Source organism: Lichenostomus cassidix, chromosome 6 (assembly GCF_008360975.1).
Source record: "Lichenostomus cassidix isolate B80296 chromosome 6, HeHo_3.0, whole genome shotgun sequence".
Taxonomy (NCBI): Eukaryota; Metazoa; Chordata; class Aves; order Passeriformes; family Meliphagidae; genus Lichenostomus; species Lichenostomus cassidix.
Window position 1 is genome coordinate 23,975,244 of NC_139487.1, and position 22,058 is coordinate 23,997,301.

The 22,058-nt window shown below is 42.8% G+C and overlaps 1 protein-coding gene and 2 long non-coding RNA genes across 3 annotated transcripts; 2 read left to right on the forward strand and 1 right to left on the reverse strand.

Moving 5' to 3' along the window:
• Positions 1-4,753: 4,753 nt before the first annotated feature.
• TMEM254 (transmembrane protein 254) lies at positions 4,754-11,591 on the reverse strand. Its single transcript, XM_085064049.1, has 4 exons — positions 11,420-11,591; positions 9,671-9,774; positions 8,394-8,453; positions 4,754-6,256 (listed from the first exon to the last, which is right to left on the reverse strand). Exons 1-4 carry the CDS (start codon positions 11,519-11,521, stop codon positions 6,136-6,138), a joined length of 387 nt encoding a protein of 128 aa, XP_084920175.1. The 5' UTR covers positions 11,522-11,591; the 3' UTR covers positions 4,754-6,135.
• Positions 10,336-12,451, forward strand: LOC146435483 (uncharacterized). The gene is made up of 2 exons (XR_014852963.1): positions 10,336-11,101; positions 11,148-12,451. It is a non-coding gene; the product is annotated as an uncharacterized LOC146435483 (long non-coding RNA).
• A 1,182-nt stretch (positions 12,452-13,633) lies between these two features.
• Positions 13,634-21,459, forward strand: LOC146435484 (uncharacterized). The gene is made up of 2 exons (XR_014852962.1): positions 13,634-19,764; positions 20,498-21,459. It is a non-coding gene; the product is annotated as an uncharacterized LOC146435484 (long non-coding RNA).
• Positions 21,460-22,058: the final 599 nt, after the last annotated feature.

Here is a 22,058-nt window from a genome sequence, read left to right on the forward strand (position 1 = left end):
TATTGTTTTAAGTATAAGCATACTTTAAAGTGTAAATCACTCTTCAGTGATAAACACTTTACATGTGAATAAAATAATACCAGAGGGTTTTTTTTATTCTATACTGCCTTTATTCAAGTCCCATTGGCTTAAAAGATAAAATTAAGATCTTCCAAGGGAAAAAAACCTCAAAATTAAACATATAAGTGAATGTCTGCAATTGGAAAGATTAATGAAATACCTGTGCTGCTAATATTTTCCTGTTTGAATTATGAAGTATAATAAGATCTATGGCATTTCAAAGATCTAATAACATGGGTTTTAATGTTTCATTTAAAGAAGTATTTTTATATAGAGTGTTCTTATGTACCTTGAAAAATAACTTAAATTATCATCTTTAAAAATTTCAGAAATTGTTGAATAAGCAAAATATAAATCTAAGCATTGTATTTATTTGAAAAATAATTAAAATTATGCTACGCCACCTCAGCAATGAAAAATTTGTCATTCTCTTGTGTAGCTTATGTAATACTGATAGCAGCCTCACTTTAAAAATCAGATTTTTATTCCTTTATCTGTCATTGACATTGACTCAAAATCCACATCATTTTTGCAAGGGAGGAGCTCTGTGCTGCCAGGGAGGAGAGTGCAGCTGGGCAGGATGGCTGCTCTGGCCCTCTGGACTGCTCCCCAGCACAGTGCAAGCCCAGCAGGGACTCTCCCCACTGGTTTAGGAAGAAGTATTGTTCTTGCTCTCGGCCTTGGCTGTCCTGGCTGTGTTCCTGGGCAGTGGGCAGGGTCTGGGTGCAGGCAGTCCTGGCCTGGGCTCATGTGGGGCAGTGAAGTCCATGATATCTGCTGATATCATCTCAGGGATGCTCGTCACAATTGTCATGAGCTTTGGTGAACAGTCCTTCAATCCCAGGTGCAGCAAACCTCCAGCTAAAATGCACATTCTTGTCTCCAGTGGCAGAAGATGCCTTGACCCAGGCAGTTCCCCTGGGGCTAAGCCACTTGGCTTTGGGAGCAGTGCTAGGCACACAGTGCTTGTCAGGGGCACAACTTCTTCCTAGGACTGATGCAAACAAGGTGTATCTTTAACTGAAACACAACCTCTTCCCACACTGATTCCATAATTTTTTCAACCAGATCCTGTTAGCTTGGGATTAATCTAAAGCTCTGCCAGTACATGTTTTTGCAGCATCAGGAGCAGCTCATCTCCCCATGCAGGTGGCATGTCCTCGCAGGCAGCACCTGCCTACTGCTTTTGGGAGATTCACAAACTCGCCACCCAACAATGCAGTAAGTGCATTTGACAGGTTACTGTTAAACTTTTGCTAGACCCAAACATAGGCATGTGGTTTACTGAGTGGGAAAGCAAACTGCAACACTCTGGGGTTGGGCTGTAATTCCTGCCAGTCATTTATTTGATGGCCTTGGTTCTCCAGTCCCTTTGTCTGCTGTCTGTGTAACTGTAAGCAGTCTGCCATGTATAGGGTATTGAAGTTTGTAGAGTTTTCTTCTATTACAAACCTTTGCCTTCATGTGCTCCCAACCTTTTGCTGTATCCCAAAGGAGGAGGAGGAATCATTCTGTACATTGTGCCCTCCTGAGCTGATGCATTTCCCATTGTTCAAAAGCACTTATTTATTTTTTAAAAAGCTGCAGCAAAAACTGGTGGCAAAAGGAAAATATTCTAATAAAATAGGAATGTATTGAAGTATGTCAATAACGATCAACATCCCATACAGCTAAGCCCACACAACTTGTCAGTCTGAAGAAAGGAAGAGTCCTTAAGAGGGAGAGCCAGATCAATCACACCTGAGTGCATCCACACAAAGGATACGAGGGGCTTGTCCTGAAAGGATATGAGGGGCTTGTGCTGATGTCTGAAAGCTCCTCTAAATGCAGGTACTCTCATTTATTTCTGCTTTTCTTGCCTGGTGTGGGCATTCTGGAGACAGATTACAATGAAAAAACCTCATCCTTTACATTTTTGAAATTTTGGAGAAGGATCTAGTTTTCTTTTTGATAAAAGGTCTAGAACATCTTTAGAAGGACATTTTAACTTGTGTGATTTCTAAAGTTGTTAAATTGGTCACCCTGTGTATTCCCTCAAGGGGCATCTGAGTGGTTTTCCTGTGTGAAAATGGTCTCAACAAATGCTGAGAAATGCTACAATAATGTTCCTTACACCTCTCTTCCCTCTTCTCCCCTCCTTCCCCGTCATGCATGTGCTGCAGGTATGTTTGGAGTTGCAGGGGCCATGTAAGGTCTAGTACAGTATGTGGATTGTGCCATATCATTACTTTTCTGAGGAGCAGGAGTGAAGGAAATACAGAGGGATTTTTTTGTTTTCTTTTGCTTTCAACTATGGAAATTTCTTGAGCTGTTCCTGGATCTCTTGCATACAGAGACTGTACCAGAATGCCCACAACCAACAGCGTGTGACCTCAGAGACCTTGCCTGGAGTGGTCAAATTTACTGCAAACTCCATGGCAGTGACCATGAAGGCCATTCCCCCAGCTTTACCCAGGCTCTGTGGCTCTTCAGGGCACCAGCTGCCTGGCCCCAGAGCCAATTAAATGTCCTTAATTAACCAACACTGGGGTATTTCCAAAGGCTGGCTCAGTTGACTCCTGTTGTGTTCAGAAAAATCTAGGTCAGCATGAAAAAGAGGCAAAGCAAGACAACACACTGAGATTCTGAGAAAAGTTTTTCATCACTCCCTCCCTCACAAAAATGAGCTACAGCCCTGAAGGCTTTTGAAGTAGCTCTTGAAAATGGGTGGGAGACATCTCACTGCCTCTGCTCAGGCTCAGCAGTGTTTCTGAGCTGATGCTGCATATCCAGATCTCCTCAACAGAGCTTGATTTGAGCAGTGATTTGCCAAACATGCTGATCTGGATTACTTGCCTGTAAGGAGTAAATTACACCCATTTCCATTTATTATGATTTAAGGGTGACAATGGATCTGGGTAGTTTTGTTTTCTTCTGCAACAAAGCTAGCAAGCAATTACAGCATAAAAGCACTGTTTTAAGTGACCTTTGTTTGTGACTTGTGGGAAATAATTTCTTTTGATCACCAATGCAGGTCAAATAAATAACGAATGGGGTGCTTTTTAATATGTCTGCAAAATCAGGCATGGTTGCTTTAAATTTTCTTGGTATCTACTTTACATTGTTAATAATTAATGCATACCCAGTCTTCCACACAGGCTTTCAGAACAAGGGTTGGTTTTTTTTCTCTTATTTCCAATTTGAAATGGATATCTAAAGAGCATTTATTTTTCAGTGCTCCCAACAGCCTAGTTGGCAGAAATATCCATGCTGAAAAACCTTTATTAATGTCAGCTTAGCTTTCTTGGTGATTTACCTTGTTATTTAGTGGTCGTTTTCAAAAGTAAAAGCTCTTTTGTATGTTTCATTGGGGTTTCCTTTCAATGGGAAGAGATATTTTGAAATATTTTGTTAGTGAATTACTTCAATTTGCAAGTGTTTTCCTTTGGCAAGTAGGGCGGGTTGGGTGTTGATGGTTTGCTAGCCAGCCCAGCCTTTGGGAACACAGGGTACAGTTCTGGTGCTCTGCCCTTCTGTTGTGGAAAAGGCATTTTGATTGCAGTGGAAAGAGTTGCTCTAAGTGATTAAGAGTAATCCTTTATTGTTGCTATTGGAATAGCCTAGAGAAATGCTTATGCCTGGTGTAACCAGCAATGTTTCCAAAGAGACTGTTGTAGCCAGGAATGTGAGTCTTTGTCAGCTGAGTGAGGTGCTGACCTGGACTCACGCTTCTGCTGGCTTTTACAAATTACAAATTTACAAATTTTGTAAAGTATTAGGGTATGTTTTTCTTACTGTGACATTAGGGACACTATAAATGCTTATTCACAAATAGTATCATTATTTTCAGTCTTGACATGCTGTGGGTTTCTTCCTTTTCCTCAAGGCCAGTCAGCACTGCCTATCCCATGCTCCTCAGGTTTTCAGTTGGGATCTCTTTGTGAAGTCTCAAAAACTTCAGGGAACAGGCATCTGTGCAGTTTACAGCTTTGGGACAGAGGCTGACAGCAAACTGTGGTTAGTTTTTGTTTGGATTTTTCTTTTTTGGCTTTTTTGTGGATTTTTTTAAACAGGTGTTAAAACTGAATTGCTGCCAAGCAAGGGTTGGGGAGAGCCAGTGTTTGAAGGTTGATGAATACCTGGTAGTTGCATTTCTAAAAACTTTGATAAGCGATGCCCAACAACCTCCAGGCAGAAAGCTGCTGAAATCTGTCCTGCTAAACAAAAATCTCAGAGGCTTCAAAAACTGCTGCTGGTGCCAGTGTCTGGCTAAAGCTTGCTCTAATTCGGTCGTATTTTTTAACCAAGGCAGTACGTACTCTTTTTCTACTATAGCTTCCTATAGCTTTCTATTGTGGCTTCCTTGGGCTGCACAGCTTTTGCCATTGCCGGTCCAAAAGGAAGCCCATCAGATTAGGTGGAGTCTGACAGGATGTGGTTCATTTCTCAGAGCTGTGATTTACCTGTAGCCACTCCAAAGCCCAGTGGAAGGGCTGTGAGGGTGACCTGACAAGGGCTGGGAGTGCAGACTGGCCATGGGAGGGGAAGGCAGCGCAGTATCAGTGATGGGACTTACTCTGGGAAGCTGACTCTGCATGTTCCAAGTGTGAACACTGACACTGGTGTAAAGATGTCTGTGTATTTTGTATGGGCATTTTATTTCTAGGATAAATTAGAAACAACTCCCTCACTTTTTTAAAATCTTTATTCCAGACAGAGTAACAGACTAAGACAAAAGGTTACACAGTAAAACATCTCAGGCTCTTGACGTTCTTGTTGGATTTCTAGCCACTGAGTTTCTACTTCTCTATAAAATGTTAAAGTTACAGTTTGCCATTAAACAACAACAACAACAAAAACCCAAACCACAAACAAGCCACCATTTCAAACCCTTCAGTTCTCCATGCTTTTAGTACCCACTGAAATCAAAAGCTTTATGTACCTATGCTTGAAAAAGGCTTCTCACATCACAAGTGTTATGGTCTGTAAGTACTGCACAAGGTTATTTGTTAACACCTTGTGGAGCTCTTAGAGGTTACAGAAAGAACAACCTCTTCTTATCCTTTCTTCCAGAACAGTAGCATGGCAAGTGGCATGGCAAAACTTCTCCCCACACCAGTTAGTATTTTAAATAGTTATTCCTTTTAAAAGTGTTAAAACTACACAGGCTAAATATTGTCCAAATACTCAGAAGACATTCTGATGGAAGACTCACTACACATACTCTGAGGGGTGCTTATGATGGTCTCTCAGCCTTAGCTTTCAGAAGACCAGCATTTCGGAAACAGTGGTATATGTTTATTAAGCACATCTAATTTCATTCCCAAATATCAACTTTTCAGTTAGATTTTTGAACGATTTTTTTTTCTTTGGACAATAAATTATTCTCAAAAAAGCTGCCCTCAAAGCTACTTTATACTATAATAACTCATAACTTAAAATCTTCATTCAAAATATGAGGTCATGCTGCATGAATTTTAAGGCACTTGTATTAAACCAAGTTAAAGTGCTTTATGTATCCAAGCTCACTGCACCTCAACCTGAGCTGAGACATGGTCTTTGCAATGTGCCTGCAGCAATACAGTGGTCTGTCCTTTGTGGAACAAAATAAACAGACAAAACAAAGTACAAAGACCAGGCTTTAACAACAACAATGCCAGTCCCGTAGAGAAAATCTAGGTAAATTTAAATCCTATTACACAACAGGTGAAAGCTGCCTTGGGTCAATAACCCTCCCTGTTGTAGAACAATTCTCCTCGTGAAAAGGTAATTTATCAATCACTACTAGCAGCTGTCAGTGACAGAGTAGACATGCCAAAATCTGCAGAGGAGCAACTTGTGGCTTCTTGCATAATAAATAGGATTAAAATTTGGCAGTGCTGAGACTGAAGGGCTGATTTCCTACCCAACTATCCACAGGGCCCTGTGAATTGTTAATTGTGTTGCTTAGTAAGAGGAGAGCTGCTTGGGTAGAAGGGCACTGCATCATGCAGCAGGAATGTCATTTAGCTAATTACAGCACCTAGACATGTATGTGGGGATCTTTTCAGAAAAATGAGGATGAAGAATGTGCGAAGTGACTTCTTTCATTATCTTCTAGTACTGCTTCTTGGTTGAAGGCTTGTAAGAGACCAGGAGACCAAAGGAAGCATATCCAAATAAAAGGGTCTGAACGAACCATTGAAACTGAACTGCTGGGTCAGTGATTCCTTTAGCTCTGTAACAGTAACAAAAACATAAAATGTGTTAAAAAACTTATGTTTCTGCAGGCTAAACTGGTACTTATAAAGCAAGGCTAGATCACCTACCCATCCTTGATATTCAGATTAGAACATTTCATCTTAGCATCATTAACTTTCATCTACTGAGACATTTCCTGTGCTAACTAAATATACCAGTTCTTGTGGTTTTAGGATTTTAGGCTACCTACAGAACAAAAGTTCTTTCAGACACTCTATGCATACAATTTCCTCAACAGTATATAAATTGCAATCTCAGACTATGCTATTTAAAATTACTCATCCTAGAAGTTTGTGTACAAAGAACCAAGAAATTGGAGTAGCTTAATACTGATCTTAATACACAAGTCTGCATATAATTTCTTGTTGACTGTGTTAGTCAAGGTAGACTGTATGCTGGCAGGGCAGAGCCCTGCCAGTTACTGTGTGGTGAGGGATGGAGAAGCACTGGTACCTGAATTTGTGGCTAGACAAAGACAGGGAACAGGGCTGAAGGCACTAATTTATGAAGACACCTTTCTATGTTAGTTTTAATTGAACATATGTGACTTTTTCCGTATATTAAAGAAAATGTCTTTTTTTCCTCCACTTCATTGTTCTTGAGAAGTACTCCCACTCAAAGGAACAAGTATAAACATGACAGCAAATCCAAGAGATTTCACATTTCCAATAAACAATTCCATCAGGCATAGCTGTGTTTGTTTGTTTATAATATATTATCCCAGCTGCAGTGCTATCATATTAGCACAGAAACTGAAAAACAAGGGCTTAAGAAATTTACCTGTGGCTACAAAGCAAGCTTAATGAACAGACCATATGCAGCAATACAGGCCTACAGCCAATGACAGTACTACTGCTGATTAACGAATTTGTATCTGACTCCTCACAGTTTTTCCTTGTGCCTCCTTTGTGATGCTGCCAAGTAGACATCACTTTTACATCAGTAAAAATAAATGGTGTTTGGTGCTCATAGAAGTACAACAGTTAAGTAATCTAAAGCAGCACTCCTGATGAGATGATGATGTGCAGGCCATCTGTGCTCTTTTTTGTGTGCTTTAACACTGTTCTGTAGAACTTCATTAGTTAATTACAACACACTCATTTGATATGTTCACTGGTAGTCAAGTTTCCTCATACTTAAAAGAATCACCTTAAGCCCAGATACCTATCTGCACACTCTAAGTTTTAAGTTTAAAGCTACATAACTTGAAATGTGAGCCTGATAAAAACAAAATTATTACCCTCATTCTGAAGGCAGAAATTATTCATCCATATTCTACTATCTGGGAAAAAACCCCTTATACAGTATTTCATGAAACAAAATCCTGTTGCTTCCAGGAGCTGTTACCTGAGTAGCCTGGGACAGACTGCAGTGAATGACCCAAATCAAGTGGAAACCCATCATTTTTATGATAGCAAACACATTGGCCACCTACTCTGCAGAGCATGAGAACCAGTATCTACATTCTTCTCAATTACTGCAACCACAAGCCAAATGAACAGAAGGCTCATGTGTTTGGACAGCACACCTTTCCAGGTAAATTGTTATCCTAATGTAAGACTTAGTTGGCCTTGCTTGTACAGTCTGATTAGCTCAAGTATTTCATCCCACAAACCTGTAGATACAAGTAGATCTTAAACAGTCCCCAAATGAAAGTGTCCAATTGAATTCTCACAATATGGATGCAATTGTTTAAGCATGTAATTAGCAGTACTGAAATCCTGATGAGGTAAGATCTGATAAAAGTATAAAACCTGAAGTTATCAGAATATTTCTACAATATCTATTGCTCCCTCTGCCTCCTGAGCAGCAGTGTCACCCAGTGAACAGGGAGTTCAGAGGCAGCCAAACAAGCTCTGGCAAACCTTGCTGCTGCCAGTTCTGCAAGTTGCCAGCCCTTGGTTTTGCTGCCCTGCACAACAGTAACCACTGGAACAATTGGCAGCATGCAATTGTGGAGGACAGCAACTAGCACTATAGCAAGAATTTCATCAGTATCCTCTGAATTCATACGGCTGCTGAGAGCCACCAAAATCAGTCTGTAGCTTATGTCACTTGATTGAAAAATCCTTTTCAGAGAGCCTACATGGGAGTGAGAGGAGGGAACAACTTACTGGCATAACTTAATACCGTAGAGGGCTTCCACAATGTGAATCAACCAGGACACCCAGAACCTGGTGGAAAGAAAACATGGTTTATGTTGTTGAAAATCAGGGAGAAGACTTGTATCCAAGATGCATTATGCAGAGAATATAAAACTGGAAGCACTGAAGTGACATTTTAACCTAGAAAGGGAGGGGTATTTTTTATCTTAAAAAACCCCATATGTGTTCACTTCAAAAAAAATTAAGTCCACTGAGAAAATCAGAGCAACTGTAACTTGTGCAATATGCTTTGACCTGCTATTTGAAGCAGCCACTAAGTACTTCCAAAACTTTCAGCACTTAGATTAAGCCAAAAAGCCAAATGCTTAGTGAAAGCAGCACAAGTTAATCTTAGTTAAGCATGCAAAATCTATCCTTTTACTTACACAAGTATTTTTAGTGGTCCTAAGGAGCTACTTAAGTTTTTACAGATTTAGTTCTATGGAAACAACTGTGTGTATAGATTCAGAATATACAATGTCACTTGACAAGCCATGCCTGGCCTAGAAATTTCTATATTAGAAGCTTTTGTAAGAAAAAAAAAAACCAAACAAACCAAAAAAGTTATGCAGGATATTCAGTCAGGATCAACTCAATACCTTGCTAAAGCAAAGGATGCTCTGAGAAGAGATAAGGGTTCTACATGATGCATAGTAAAATAAGAAAGCCCTACTGATTTCTTTACAGTATTTTCTGATTTGTCTTTACAGGAAGTCACTGAGCTCAAGGAAATATTTTCCAGCTCTTTTGTTAAGTCACAAAACCTAAGTTTTGTAACCCAATAAAATTTAGCACTATGCAGTTTGTTCAGCAGGTTATTTCTCATGTGGACAGGATGAGGGTGAGTACCAGAGTAGAAAATGTTCTTTAATTGAAGCTGGAAGAAGATTCCTAAAGAAAGAACTGGACTGCTCAAGTAATAACTTGAAGAAAAAACCACTTTCAGTAGGTGGTACAAGTATAACTTTGGACTAATAACTGGCACCAAAAGCAATTTCTTACCATTTTTCCCTCTCTTGCTAAAACATCACTTAGAATTTGATGCCGAATTCTAAGTTGAATTTTTAAACTATCAAACTGGTCTTAGCCTGTCTAGTCTTCTACATACTTATTACCCCACACCCTTAATCATAATGAGCTTGAAAGGAGAGCTCTTTAAATCTAATTAACAACTGGGTTACAGGAAAGCTCGTTAGCACAAAGTATAAGAGTCAGAGAGGGGCAAAATAATTACACAGTCAACTTACCCGTAGCAGACCCATTTGTGGTGGTGTTCCACTAAATAATTAAGGAAGGTACCAAATAATCCCAAATAACTATAAGGTATAGTTGAAGGCCAAAGTGTTACCCACTAAAAAAAAAAAAAATTAGTTAGCTTACTTCAAGGTGAAAGTACTATCAATTTAACCTTTAAAATAACTTTGTTTTTGCTCCCTCACCCCCCATGTCCATGGTTTAGGGCTCACTTATTCATCGTACTTAAATTCTTTCATTCCATTAACCTTGTCCAAGACCCATATTCTTCTAGTAACCTTTGAAAGATTCCAACTATGAAATTTCTATTCCTTGACATACCAGATGCCAAGGTGATAAGTTTAAGGTTGCTGTCTGGGTACCAAGAGTGCATCTGCATGTTAACTGGCATTTAAGTTGTAAGCTCATTAGCTATTAGACATGGAAGCTGCAAAAAACACATTGTCTTTGTCCTAAAGAAGTTAATCTGAGGCAAGGGACGGGAAGAAGCCAAACAATGAATACATCATTTAGGAGGAATACCTACTTATCTAAAACTAGGGGATCAGTCAATCTTTCTTACTTTGTTCCTTAAAAAAGAAATTTTTTGAGGGTGTTTTTGGGTTTTTTTTTTTTTTTTTGTTTGTTTTGTTCATTTTTAACAGGGCACAGAAGATAACTGAGCATGCCTGCCAAGACCAGAGATGCAAGCTTCCTCCCAGGTTTCTGTCCTGTCACGGAGCTGTCCACAGTGTTTCCCTCTGTGCACCCTGGTTTCCACCAGCCGGGGAGGAGAAGCAGGCAGTGATGAGCTGTGCACTTCAGAGCCCACTGGGGACAGAAGGTGAACGCCACACCAGGCCAAAGGTCACACTGCCTGATCTCGTTTCTGCTATCAACGCTGCAGTTCCTCACTATACATAAATTTAGCCATGCCAAAGATGGGGCAAGATGATGGGTTTAAACAGAGAATCTGCTTCGAGCTCATTCTGTTTCTTGAAACAGTCCAAAAGCCGTTTTGTGAGCTGCTTGGCCTGCCTTGACCATCACTTTTTCAGTGGTGGTTCTTAAATTTAGAAAATCCGTGCAAATAGAAGGAAAATCGCAACCTGTGAAAGTCAGTGGATCACTTCCATAAACTTTTCAGATACATCAAAACTGCCATTTATATCCCTGCTGCAATTATCAAACGTATTTTAGCGGAAGTCTTTTTTTTAGAAATTAAGACAACGTGGTGAGTGAACTCGTTTGTTCTGCACCAGCACCAGTTCGTACAGCCTGTGCCTAAAGCCTACCTGTAAATGCACCATAGTACAGACTGACACGCCCCGCAGCTGTCCCGGAGCGAGCTGTGCCGATGCTGAACGCCTCAGTTCCAGTTTGGGAATGCCGCAGCCCCGTTCCCAGGGCACCTGCCCCGAACCCCCGCTCGGTGCCGCAGCCCCGTTCCCAGGGCACCTGCCCCGAACCCCCGCTCGGTGTCGCGCCCAGGATGCTCCCACCGCCCGGCACTCAGCGCCACGGCCTCGCTTCCTCCGCAGGCCGAGCGGCTTTGCACTCACCCTGGCCTTGCTGCACGGCTCTGTCCAGCCTCCTCCCTGCCTGGGCAAAGCAGCACCTCTACTTTCCCTTCCCTCCCGGTTTATTTTAGGGAGCGGCGTTCCCGCGGGCACCGGGACGCTTCAGGGAGCCTGCTCCGCGCACCCCGCGTCTCCCGAGCGACTTCCCTCCCTCCCTCGCTCCCTCCCCGCGGCGCTCCTTACGCCGAGGACGATCATGCCGAAGATGATGGCGACCATCCAGATGAGCCGGGAGCGCTGGAAGTGGCAGCTGCCATCGCAGCCGCGATCCGCCGCCGCCGCCATCCCGCCGGGCCACGCTGTGTGCCCGGGCCGCGCCGCCGCCGCTAAGGCCGGGCTCGGGGGGGCGGGCCGGGGCGGGGCGGGGCCGGGCTGTGCAACCGAGCCGGGGGACCGGGGCGGGTGGCCTCGCCCAGCCCTGGGCGGGCACTGCCCCGAGCGGCGAGGGGCGCGGCCGGCACCGCCGTGCCCGGGGCTGCCAGAGCCGCGGCGTTACTGGTGCTGCTCTTGCGCTTTGGCCTCTGCCGGCCCGGGCAGAGGGGTGGAAGGTGGCCCGGCCGAGAAGGACTGGAGGTGCAGGTCCACACTGGCTGAACGTGAACCAGCAGTGTGCCCGTGTGGCCACGAAGGCCGATGCCACTCTGGCCTGTATCAGCAATAGTGTGGCCAACAGGACCAGGGGAGAAATGAACCCCCTGTACTCGGCATGGTGAAGCTGCGCCTCGAGTGCTGTGTGCAGCTCTGAGCCCCGCACTGCACGGAACACTGCGACCTGCTGCAGCTCTAGTGTCCTGAGAAGGGCAACGGAGCTGGGGAAGCGTCTGGAACACGAGTCCTGCGAGGAGCAGGGAGGGAGCTGGGGGTGTTCAGCCTGGAGAAAAGGAGGCTCAGGAAGGACCGTATCAGTCTATAACCACCTGAAAGGAGGGTGTAACCAAGTGGCAATTGGTCTCTTGTCGCACGCAGCTAGTGACAGGACAAGAGGACATAGTCTAAAACTGCACCAGGGGAGATTTCGGGTGATCAGACATTGGAATGTGCTGTCCAGGGAGGTGGTGGAGTCACCATCCCTGGGGGTATTTAAGAAAAGAATGGATGTGGCACTCAGTGCCATGGTCTAGTTGACAAGGTTGTGTTCGGTCATAGGTTGGACTTGATGATCTCAGAGGTCTTTTCCAACCTAATTGATTCTATGATTCCGTACCAAACGCAGCAGGGAACAGCACAGAAGATGGAGTGACCTTTCCACCTCGACTCCTTGCCACTTCACGGCGGCGCTCTGCTTGGGGCTGTAGGAAATGCAGGGACTGTGACAGTGGCAGCGGGTGTGGCCCGGGATGCTCCCGCCGCGCCAGGGCACGCTGCTCCCCAGCCCGGGCCGCCGGCACAGCAGCGCCCTCCTGTGGCACCGAGCGGGGCTGCGGGGCTGCGGCAATGTCCCCGGTGCCGGCAGGGAGCGGGATTGTCCCTGCGACACGCAGTGTCCCTGCCGCAGCACACCCGCGGCCACACACTGCAGCAGCGTTCGCTACTGGCGGAAAATAAATAGCTACTGCTCTTCCTACCACTGAGCAGTTCAGTCGTTATGGAAAATAGTGCCTTCCCTTTTGAAAACTACCGATTTAAAGCGTATTAAATCCAGCATTTTCTAGTCTGTGCCCTTTTGGGACTGTGGTGTCGGTGATGAGTCAGCAGGGCCTTGGGAAAGGTGCTCAGGGGTAGAAACCCCGGGGGTGGCATGGGCGGGTTCATGCTGTCCTTTGAGCTTTGCTACCTGTTTGCTTGGCATGACTTTGTCAGGGAGACACAGTGGAGACACAGTGAGAAATGTTGACTGTGCTCTTCGCTCTCCTTGCCTGTTACATGCTGCTCTGTTAATTATGTGTTAACGACGTGCCTGCAAAGCTGTTGATCTCTGCAACAACTAATGCAGCAAATCCTGACATTTCCCTAGCATGAGCCTTGTGTTGCAGAAAATGGTCACTATAGAGGGGATTGACTTTGCGTGTCTTTGTTCTGTCCTGGGACTGGTTTGTTTCCCTGTCTCTATTTAATTCCCGTCTATTCCTGTCCAAGGCACTGTGCCTTTTTTGTTTTGTTTTGTTTTGTTTTCTATCCTCCTTTTTCTGGGGCGTTCTTTGGAGATTACAGGAGAGTTTGGTTAAAAAATTCCTGCAGTGGTAAAACTGTTGCTGGGAACCCATCTACAAACCTAGCAGGGATGGCTATGTAGAATTACACCTGCTTAATAAATTTCCCTGGGTTGCTTTGCAGGAGAGAATAGTGTGTGGCACCATTTATGTCTTAGTATCTGGGAAGACTTTCTAAAATTCAACTCTTTTGTTTTTTTCGGGAGTGGGCGGTTATGTTGATTGTTTGTGAAGGGTTTTTTTTTTTTTTTTTTTTGTAGCCCATTACTAAAATTCTTCCTCCTTAGAACATTCTACACCATTGCTTCTGCCTGCCTGTAATGCCCTGTGTGAAGGTGGTGCTGAGATCCTGCGATGGGCCGAGCTTTGAGGTGGGAGTGCTTGGGACTGCCCAGCCCCAGGAGAGCCCACCTTGCCCACGCAGCAGGAGCCTCACCTAAGGCCACAGCAAGGCCAGTGATTTAGAATTAGTCCAGAAGCTGCTCTCGGGCTGTAGGGATGGATGTGCTGCTGCGCGGCGGTGACTGCAGAGGGCACTGGATGCACAGCAAAGGCACCGCCAGCCAGCAACACGGCGCTGCTGCAGCATTTGCCGCCTTAGGCTGGCTTTGGCGGCCAGAAGTGGCCAGGTGAGGTCAGAGACGGTGTCATGTCACCCGTGCTGCCCCACTCGAGTGAGGACCGTCCGCACTGTCACACTGTGGGCAGAGGGCAGGAAGCTGTCTTGCCTTTCTTTCTCTGTTGCCAAAAATAATTGATTTATCTTTTTATTAAGTGATATTCTTCCATTTTCATGTGTGGCAGTAACCCCCACTGGCTGCCAGCCCTGTTGACTGACACGGGTAGCTCTACCAGCTCTGGGCATCTCAACAGCCATGGACTTGAATGTGAAACAGCTCATGAAGACAACTCCCTGCTCACACCTTTTGTGGGGGCTGGACTTTCAGAGGTTCCATTTCTAACCCGGGACAGTGTCTTTGACCTGACTTTTTAAAAAAGGCTAATTCTCTTGAAAAAAAGAGGAGTCTTTAGAATATTTAAGAAGATGAATAGAGTTCCAGCTTCAATAATTTAAAGCCAGGAGACTTGTAGCATCACATAGTCTGGCAGTAGAGGCCATTAAATATTACCTTGTTTCTCTGAATAGAGGTCAGTGACTTGCACCTACTTAAAGGATACTTTTCAAGCAGCATTTTGTCTTTCTCTGAAGGTCATAAAACAGAAAGTTCACTGCTTTCAGTGATTAATCTTTCTTGTGTTGTTAGATATACCTAACAACTAATTTTGAGGGAGTCATTACCCAGAGCAGCTAAAAATCTTGCTTTATCATACTTTGCAAAGGTTTGTAATTTTGCCCTCATATTTTTGACAGACTAGCTATCTTTGTGGCTTCAACGCTGGAAATGTTATTTGTCAGTGAATTGCATGTATTGACAGGTATAATCTAAACTGGAAACTACAAATCCCAAACACTGTTACGTGAATTACGGAAATGCAAAACAAATTAACTTTGCTAAGTTTACAGGAAATAGAACTATTTCACCTTAACTTCTGAGATTTCTACTTTGATTTCCTTTCCTTTTATCCTAATCAGTGCCAAAAAGTGAGTGAATAGCATGCTGTTATGAACTGGCAGCTCTCAACAGCTGGCTGCACCCCAGAACGCCACCAAGGCTGAGTGCAGACAGCAGGCAGCTCTGGCCGTGCTTAGCAGAAAGCAGATTTAGATTTGTAGTTTGGAACACACACGTCACTTGTGACAGGATTGCCACAGCTCCCTGTCCTTTCTCAGGCCTTTCCCTGTGCTAGAGAACATGCAGATATTGGAAAGTAGCAATCAACACAAGTGCCACCCCCATGACAGGGCTCTGTAAGCACTTGGAGAAGGTGAGCTAGCCTAGCTTAACCCTGCTGCAGGCTGCACAGATTGCTAAACTGAGTCTGTTTTGGTAGCAGTCAAGGCTGTAGAAAAGGAGGAAAGCATAATATAAAAAAAAAAAAGTTGGAAAGCAAAAAAAGCATATTCCCTCATAATTGCATACAAACCTTTTTTCTTGCATTTGCATTACTTGATTTAGATTTCAAATTAGTTTGATATTGAAGCCTCAAACACTAATTAAGAATCTAAAATTGAAAGAGATATTCTTTATGAGATCAACATGTAAGGTAAACCACATAGTACTGTGAGAATGGGACATAGAATCCTCTCTGAGATTTCAAAGACAGCTACATTAATTTTAATTTTTTTTTCCCCAAAACTGTGTCCAGGGGGTCCCAAAGTCTCCATGGTGACTGGGTGTGTACACTGAGATGGGTTGGTTCTACTGAAACAACCAGACAGACCTGTGCATTCTTTCTGCTAAACCCCTGAGACATAGCTGGCTCGTTTCAAATGCTGTTTATATCAATACATTACTTTCTTCCATTTTCAAATATTAAACTGTCTGTTGCACCTACTAGTGGAGCAAATGGTTCCCTCGTCAGTTTAGAAACATTTGCTATCTCTAACTTAGAGATATTGACTATCTCACTTCCATCGGGAAGTACAAAGGGTATTTGCCAGGTAGTCGGCCTCTTTTGTTTGGTGTTCTCGGTGGATGCCAGAGAACAGATAGAGACACGTTGGCTCTTCTGTTTCTTTTAAAATTCCTGGGGAAAAAAAAAAAGAGGAGGAGGGGGAGGAAGGATTAGTCAAATTCAGAACAAATTTTATGGCGTGAGTCACCATGCTAGAGTCAGTAATGTGACTTGTTTAAACAACAACTTTCTGTATAAGTAAGGATTTAGGGATTGGGCTTTTCTTAGGAAGTTACTTGGAAATAAACTAGATTTGAAGCTGGTATAAAAGAGATGAGATGCATCCAGGGAAAGTTACCTAAGGAAATAGAATTATCAACAGGACTTTTTTATTTTTTAATCAGATGCTATAATGAAACCACTGCAAGCAATGTCTGATTCCTAATGTAGCTGGTTAACCTGACTATTCCCCTGTCATTTTTAATTTTTAATGGGGACTCAGAATTCTATCACCTTAATCTTAGTCTCTAAGACTAGAGAAGCCAGGGAAAAATACAGTCTTTAAAAATATTTAATGTTGCAGTTTGACAGGCATTACATTTTTGAGGTCAATGGTCAAGATTTTCAGCAGATTCCCATACTTATAGAAAATGTTAAGTGTAATGAGATGTGCATAAGAAGAAACAATGTGGTATAGTAATTCTGCTTGCTGCTGTTATGAATAGCAACTCGGAGCGAGTAAACCTTTGCATATATCTGCTGTATCCTTCTCATTTGTCATTGGATTCCTTGGATGTTTGATCAAACTAATTCTCATCAATCTCATTTCAAACACAATTATGAGCATAATTCAAGTCTTGGAAATTGTCAGCTATAAAGATCCCAGCCAAATACTTTATTCTTTGTAAAGACCAAGAACTAGGTAACAACTCTAAGTTATAAATATATTAAATTCTCTTTGATTTTACTACAAATTCAGTTTGTGCATTTTAGAGGTGAATTTATGTCAGAGTTCCATATGCTCATCTTAATATCACTGTGGGGATATTGTTATTAAAAAGGAAAAGGAAGGTGAAACAGCAGCCTTTATCATGATGTGCTTCAGCCAACATTGCCTTAATAAACCTTTGTAAAGAGACAACCAAGGCCCACCAGTTTGAAGTCCAGGTTGTACAGAGAACTTCAACTTTGATCACAGCTGTGCACTTTACAGTTCTGTATTTGTTTTTACCCATATCTGCTGGAAGTCAGTAACTTGAGTCCTACTGAAAGTATTTTGTGGGCATCTCTGATGTATATTTTTTTATTATGTGAGGTAGCTTTAAAAAGTGAAATATTAACAAGTAATATCCATTTGAAATCTCAGTTTATAAATGTTAGATTTATGCTACAAGGATTTGGTGGAATTTTAAAAAGTGGGTATGAACTACAAGTATTTGACAAGATTTTTTTGAAGGTATGGGAGCAAAAAAAGATTTTATGTCATTTGGGGAGGGTATTTAATAAAACTGAATGTACTTTGCAGGAATTAATTGTGACCAGACAGCCTTATTCATATTTGTCATGCTGGAAAAACCTGAGTTGCGTGGACTATCCAGAAGTGTATTTCATACATTTACAGGGCCATGGCCAGCATCCTACTGCATACACAGTGCTTATAACAGGATGAAGGAGTAAATCTCCAGCAAACCCTCAGCATTTTGATGCCTTTTTCTGTAGTTTAACCAGTTCATGACAGTGCATGTGTATTTTAATACATAGTGTTTGGTATCTGACACTATTACTTCTTTCTCTCTGGAGGAATTCCTAACTGCTTCTTATTTTGAAAGACTCTGACTTATGTTGCCAAAGTGGTATGGTAGCAAACACAGAGTGCAGTGTTGGGAAAAAGGAAAATATTAGTTCTAAGTTTTTGAGGGAGCATTGGAACCAACTAATGGACCTTTTTTGTGCTTCTCAGTTAATGAACAAGTCATGTCACTTGACAGTTTTCAAGTCCTGAGTCTTTTTTCCTATGTGTCTGGAATAGGAATATTGTGATGGACAAGCTAAGTGCAGTGCAAAAAAGTAAGCATAGATCTAGCAAAGAAATGGGGTCACTCACTAGCAGATAGGGGAGATGGGTGGGAAGCATATTTCACTACAGTCACATGGGTGGAGGTGTTGTTTGGGAGATGAGGAGGAATAGGACTGACAAGGGAGGTTAGAGCAATAGTTCTTTTAACAGGGAGGAGAAGACTGCAGACAACTTGTCTCCAGTCCCAGCAGACTAGCCTTAAGGCCAAATTCACTCATCTTTAGGTGACTGGTTATCATAATCAAGTTCAGCAGACTATGATGTTGAGAGCTGTTGTATATGTATAGTATCACGTGGGTGTGCTTGTATTCTGTCAGCACAAGAAAAAGATAGTCCTTTTCCTAAAGCGTCTGCAGCTCAGAGGTCCTGATCCTCTCAGGTGCTAAGAGTCCAGTAGTGTTTCTGGAGCTGATCAGTCACAGGGTATATCTGCAGTTAAACAAACAGCACGGGTGAGGACGATGACAGACACTTTCTTACAAAGGAAAGGAGACAGGGAAGGAGACAGCACAGAGTACAAGGAAAAGAATTACCATGAAGAAATGTAGCCTGTGAGCCTGACTGTACTGGACATGAAATACCACTACATTTAAAGGAAATCGTATTTATTTCAGTGGTGCTGCAGCAAGCGAGGCCTTGCCAGACTGAACTGTACTCAGTAATCCTCTGGAGGCCCAGGCTGGATTTCTGGAGGATATTTTATCCACAATTTTTTGTTTGTTTCCTCAGGCAGGATTTTAGGGACCACATGACCACATGCAATGACTACTGCATGAGTTCCAGTGTGGCTTTTCTACTGTGTGTTCAAAGAGGTCAAGAATACTGATAATCTATTCATTAGGCTTATTAAATAGGAAAATCCCACTCCAGCCCATTCCTGAATTGGTGGGGACTCTGTTCTCCTAATTTGTCCTTCCCTGTGATCACAGGGCCAGGCTCAGGCTGTCCAAATTGCAGATTAGTGTTCTGTGTGGCTGTGGGAGGCAGGTCTGCCCCACAAAACATAGATTTTCTCCCAACAGAACAGGAGATGTTGTACTCCACGAGACTGGGAGCACTAATCAGCACTTTCCCAGCTATCCTACATCCATCCTCTAAGACTTTTTTTCTACTGCCTAAAAAAAAAAAATCGTGCCGGGCACTACTAGGCTACAGCTTAATAAAAGACACAAGGTTTACAAATACTTTGGCTTCAGTTTTACCTGGGGTCTTACTTCCTTTAAAATTTATGGCAGCCTTCTCTTTGACAGGGATGACAATTTCTTTCAAGATTGCCACAGGACTCAAAAACTCACCAATAGGCAGCATGGTGACAGTACAAGTAAGGGACAGTTTTGAGGTTTCACAGCAGATTACCATTACAACTCAGAAATGAGATCTTGGAATCTGATAGATAATTCTATGAGAATGCAAGCTCAATGAGGGTCAAAAAGACAAAACAAATGTTAGGAGCTATTAGGAAAGCACTGGAAACAAATCTGCACACTACCTTCATAATCATTAAAACACCATGATTCCTCTACATCTTAAATTGTGAGAGTCACTCTATCTTCTTTTTTCAGTGCAGATGACAGGTCTCTCAAGAGCCAGTTCTGGACTAGGGAATGAATACTCTTGAAAAGCAAGGATTATCTTATATTTCACACTTTTTTTTTCTCAAGGTGAAAAACGTGCCTCCCTCCTGCTTGCCCTGACTACACACCATGGAATCGAACATGTCTGGACAGTGAACTGTTTTCCAAGCAAGAGGGGCTGCTGTAGATGCTCCTTTCTCTGAGGAACAGGTGAGAGCACAACATCACTTGTCTGCTCATGTTCTCTGGAGGGTTCCTGGGCGCCCCTGGCCATGAGATCTTGGTGGATGAGAATCCATGTTACTTTGCTGAATTCCACTGTTTTCCATTTGAACATGGAATCTCATTGCAATTCTCCAGGGCTGCTTTGTAGCATTTTTATTTTAGTGATGTAAGAGCTGCTTGTTACTGCCAAGCCCATAATTAAAGCAGTGTTGACTGGTAAGTAATGGGCTGCAAAAGGTGTACCAAAAGATAATTAAAGACACATTCCAGATAAGCGGGGCATAAGCATCCTTTTTATGAGGTGTTAATGTCTGAAGACCAACTAGTGAAATTGATCTTGCCTCCTTCAGGATGAAAGTTCTGCTCAAACATCAATAGCATTGTACTGCCCTGGAAAATGTTTGATGTAGGGATTTCTGAAGGGTGTTTGTCCTAAGCCTGCCCAGGCAGGCGCCTGGTGACAGAGCACTGCTGCACTGGGTAATTCAGCATACCATTCATGCTAGCATGATTTTGGGGCCACCTTTGCAACTCCTAACATGGGGGTTGCTCTGGAGGGGGAGAATAGAGGTGCTTCAAATGCCCTGCACAGGATAGGTGCAAACCTTTTCTTGAGAACCATTTTAAAGAACTCTGTGGCTAGTCCTTGTCTAACAATTATGTTGTCTTTCCTAAATGCACTTTATTTACATATCTTTAATTTCTATTCTATTTTCAGCATATGCCACATGTGATTTGGATTCCTCTGTAAATGCACTTGTACAACTGGCATAAAGGAACCTTGGTAGAGTGGGTTTCCACATCTGGACTTTACTTAAATCTATAGCAAAATTCCATGGATTTTTGTGGCAGTCTGAAGACAATCTATGAACCAAAGAGAGACTGGTTTTGTTAAGCATGCTGTGTTGGGTATTCCTGCTTCTTTTCCCACACTCTTCCCATGTCCTTATTTGTGGAATGAATCAAAAGTCGGGGTCAGAGCACTATTTTCCTGAAAGAATTTAGAGAGGAGATGCAGGAGCTCATAAACAGTTGTTTTGATTATCCCTGACATGCAACAGCATGATGATGCCAAGAGAATAGGGCCAGCAAGGGCTGGTCAGTGGTCTTGATGTATTGGTGCATGGTCAAACTGCAGCTTGGCAGAAATTAGCTCTTATATTAGGCCAAGTCCATATGTCTCAGGAGAAAAGGAGGAAAAGGAGGGGGAGGCAACGATTGCCATCTTCTTTCCTGGAATCTGACTTAAAAACAAAACTCGCAATCTCTATCAATTAGCATTGCAAAGAAAATCTCTGAAAATGACGGGTGTAAAGAGGCTGCCTGGCAGAGTGCCTCAAACAATAACTCCGGGAAGTGTGAACTGCTCTCTCTATAGCTAGGGGATGTTGACAAAAGCCTGTTCTATTTGACCCGAGCTAGCAGTGATGGACAGTCACTATTAGCAAGCAGTGCAAGTCTGTGCAAGCCTCTGCTGGCTCCTTCTTATCTCTTCTGCACCGGCAGTGTCTATAAGGTGTGTATGTGTGTGTTGGAGGAGGTGGTTTCCCTGTTCTTTTGAGATCAGTATTGGAGGCAGCCTCCAGGGGCAGCTTTCTGTTGTAGTTAGTCCCATGAGATGATGTTTTCTGCCATGAAAACTGGAAATCCAGAAATAAAAATTTAAGCATTTGTTCTAGCCTTCCCACTGTCCAGACTGAATGAGTAATCTCTCTTTGTACCCTGCGAATGTCCTTGGTGTCCTTGACCCAGTGTATCATGTACCCCATGGACAGATGCATTGGAATTCCAGAGAGATGGAAAGGTCATATGCAATTCCATACTTTATTGTGCCGTTCAAATTGAGGCTCCCCAATTCTCTCTTACCCTGTGCCCCTGTGCATCCCTGTCCTGTGCTGATGCTTTAATTAAGCTTGCCAAAACCTAAACTGGCCAAAAGAAAAAAGTGATCAGTTTGGTTTTGGGGTTTTTTATTTTAAAGGAGAAGCTGCATGAGCTTTTCTAGCCAAGTGTGCACTGGAGATGGCATGTGCACAACTGTGTACAAAGCCCGGTGGGGACTTCAAGGCAGCTAGAGCTGAACCCTGCATGCTTAGAACAAGAATCAATAGCTGAAGCTGAGTTTGCTGCAGTGAACACTGTCAATATAACTATTATTAAACTGTCTTCTAAACTAATAATAAACTGTCTGCTTATTGCATCTGAACCTTCATCCACCCCTACCTTCATATGTATTGAATAATACAAGTGAAATAAACCTGAAGGGCTAGAAACACCCT

What these genes read in the sequence shown, in the direction of transcription:
- TMEM254 (XM_085064049.1), bottom strand. Translation starts at nt 11,521, where the DNA reads ATGGCGGCGGCGGCGGATCGCGGCTGCGATGGCAGCTGCCACTTCCAG. An exon ending in TCGGCATGATCGTCCTCGGC is followed by an intron (nt 9,775 to 11,419) that starts GTAAGGAGCGCC and finishes TTTTTTTTTTAG; the next exon opens with TGGGTAACACTTTGGCCTTC. An exon ending in CACAAATGGGTCTGCTACGG is followed by an intron (nt 8,454 to 9,670) that starts GTAAGTTGACTG and finishes TCTTTCCACCAG; the next exon opens with GTTCTGGGTGTCCTGGTTGA.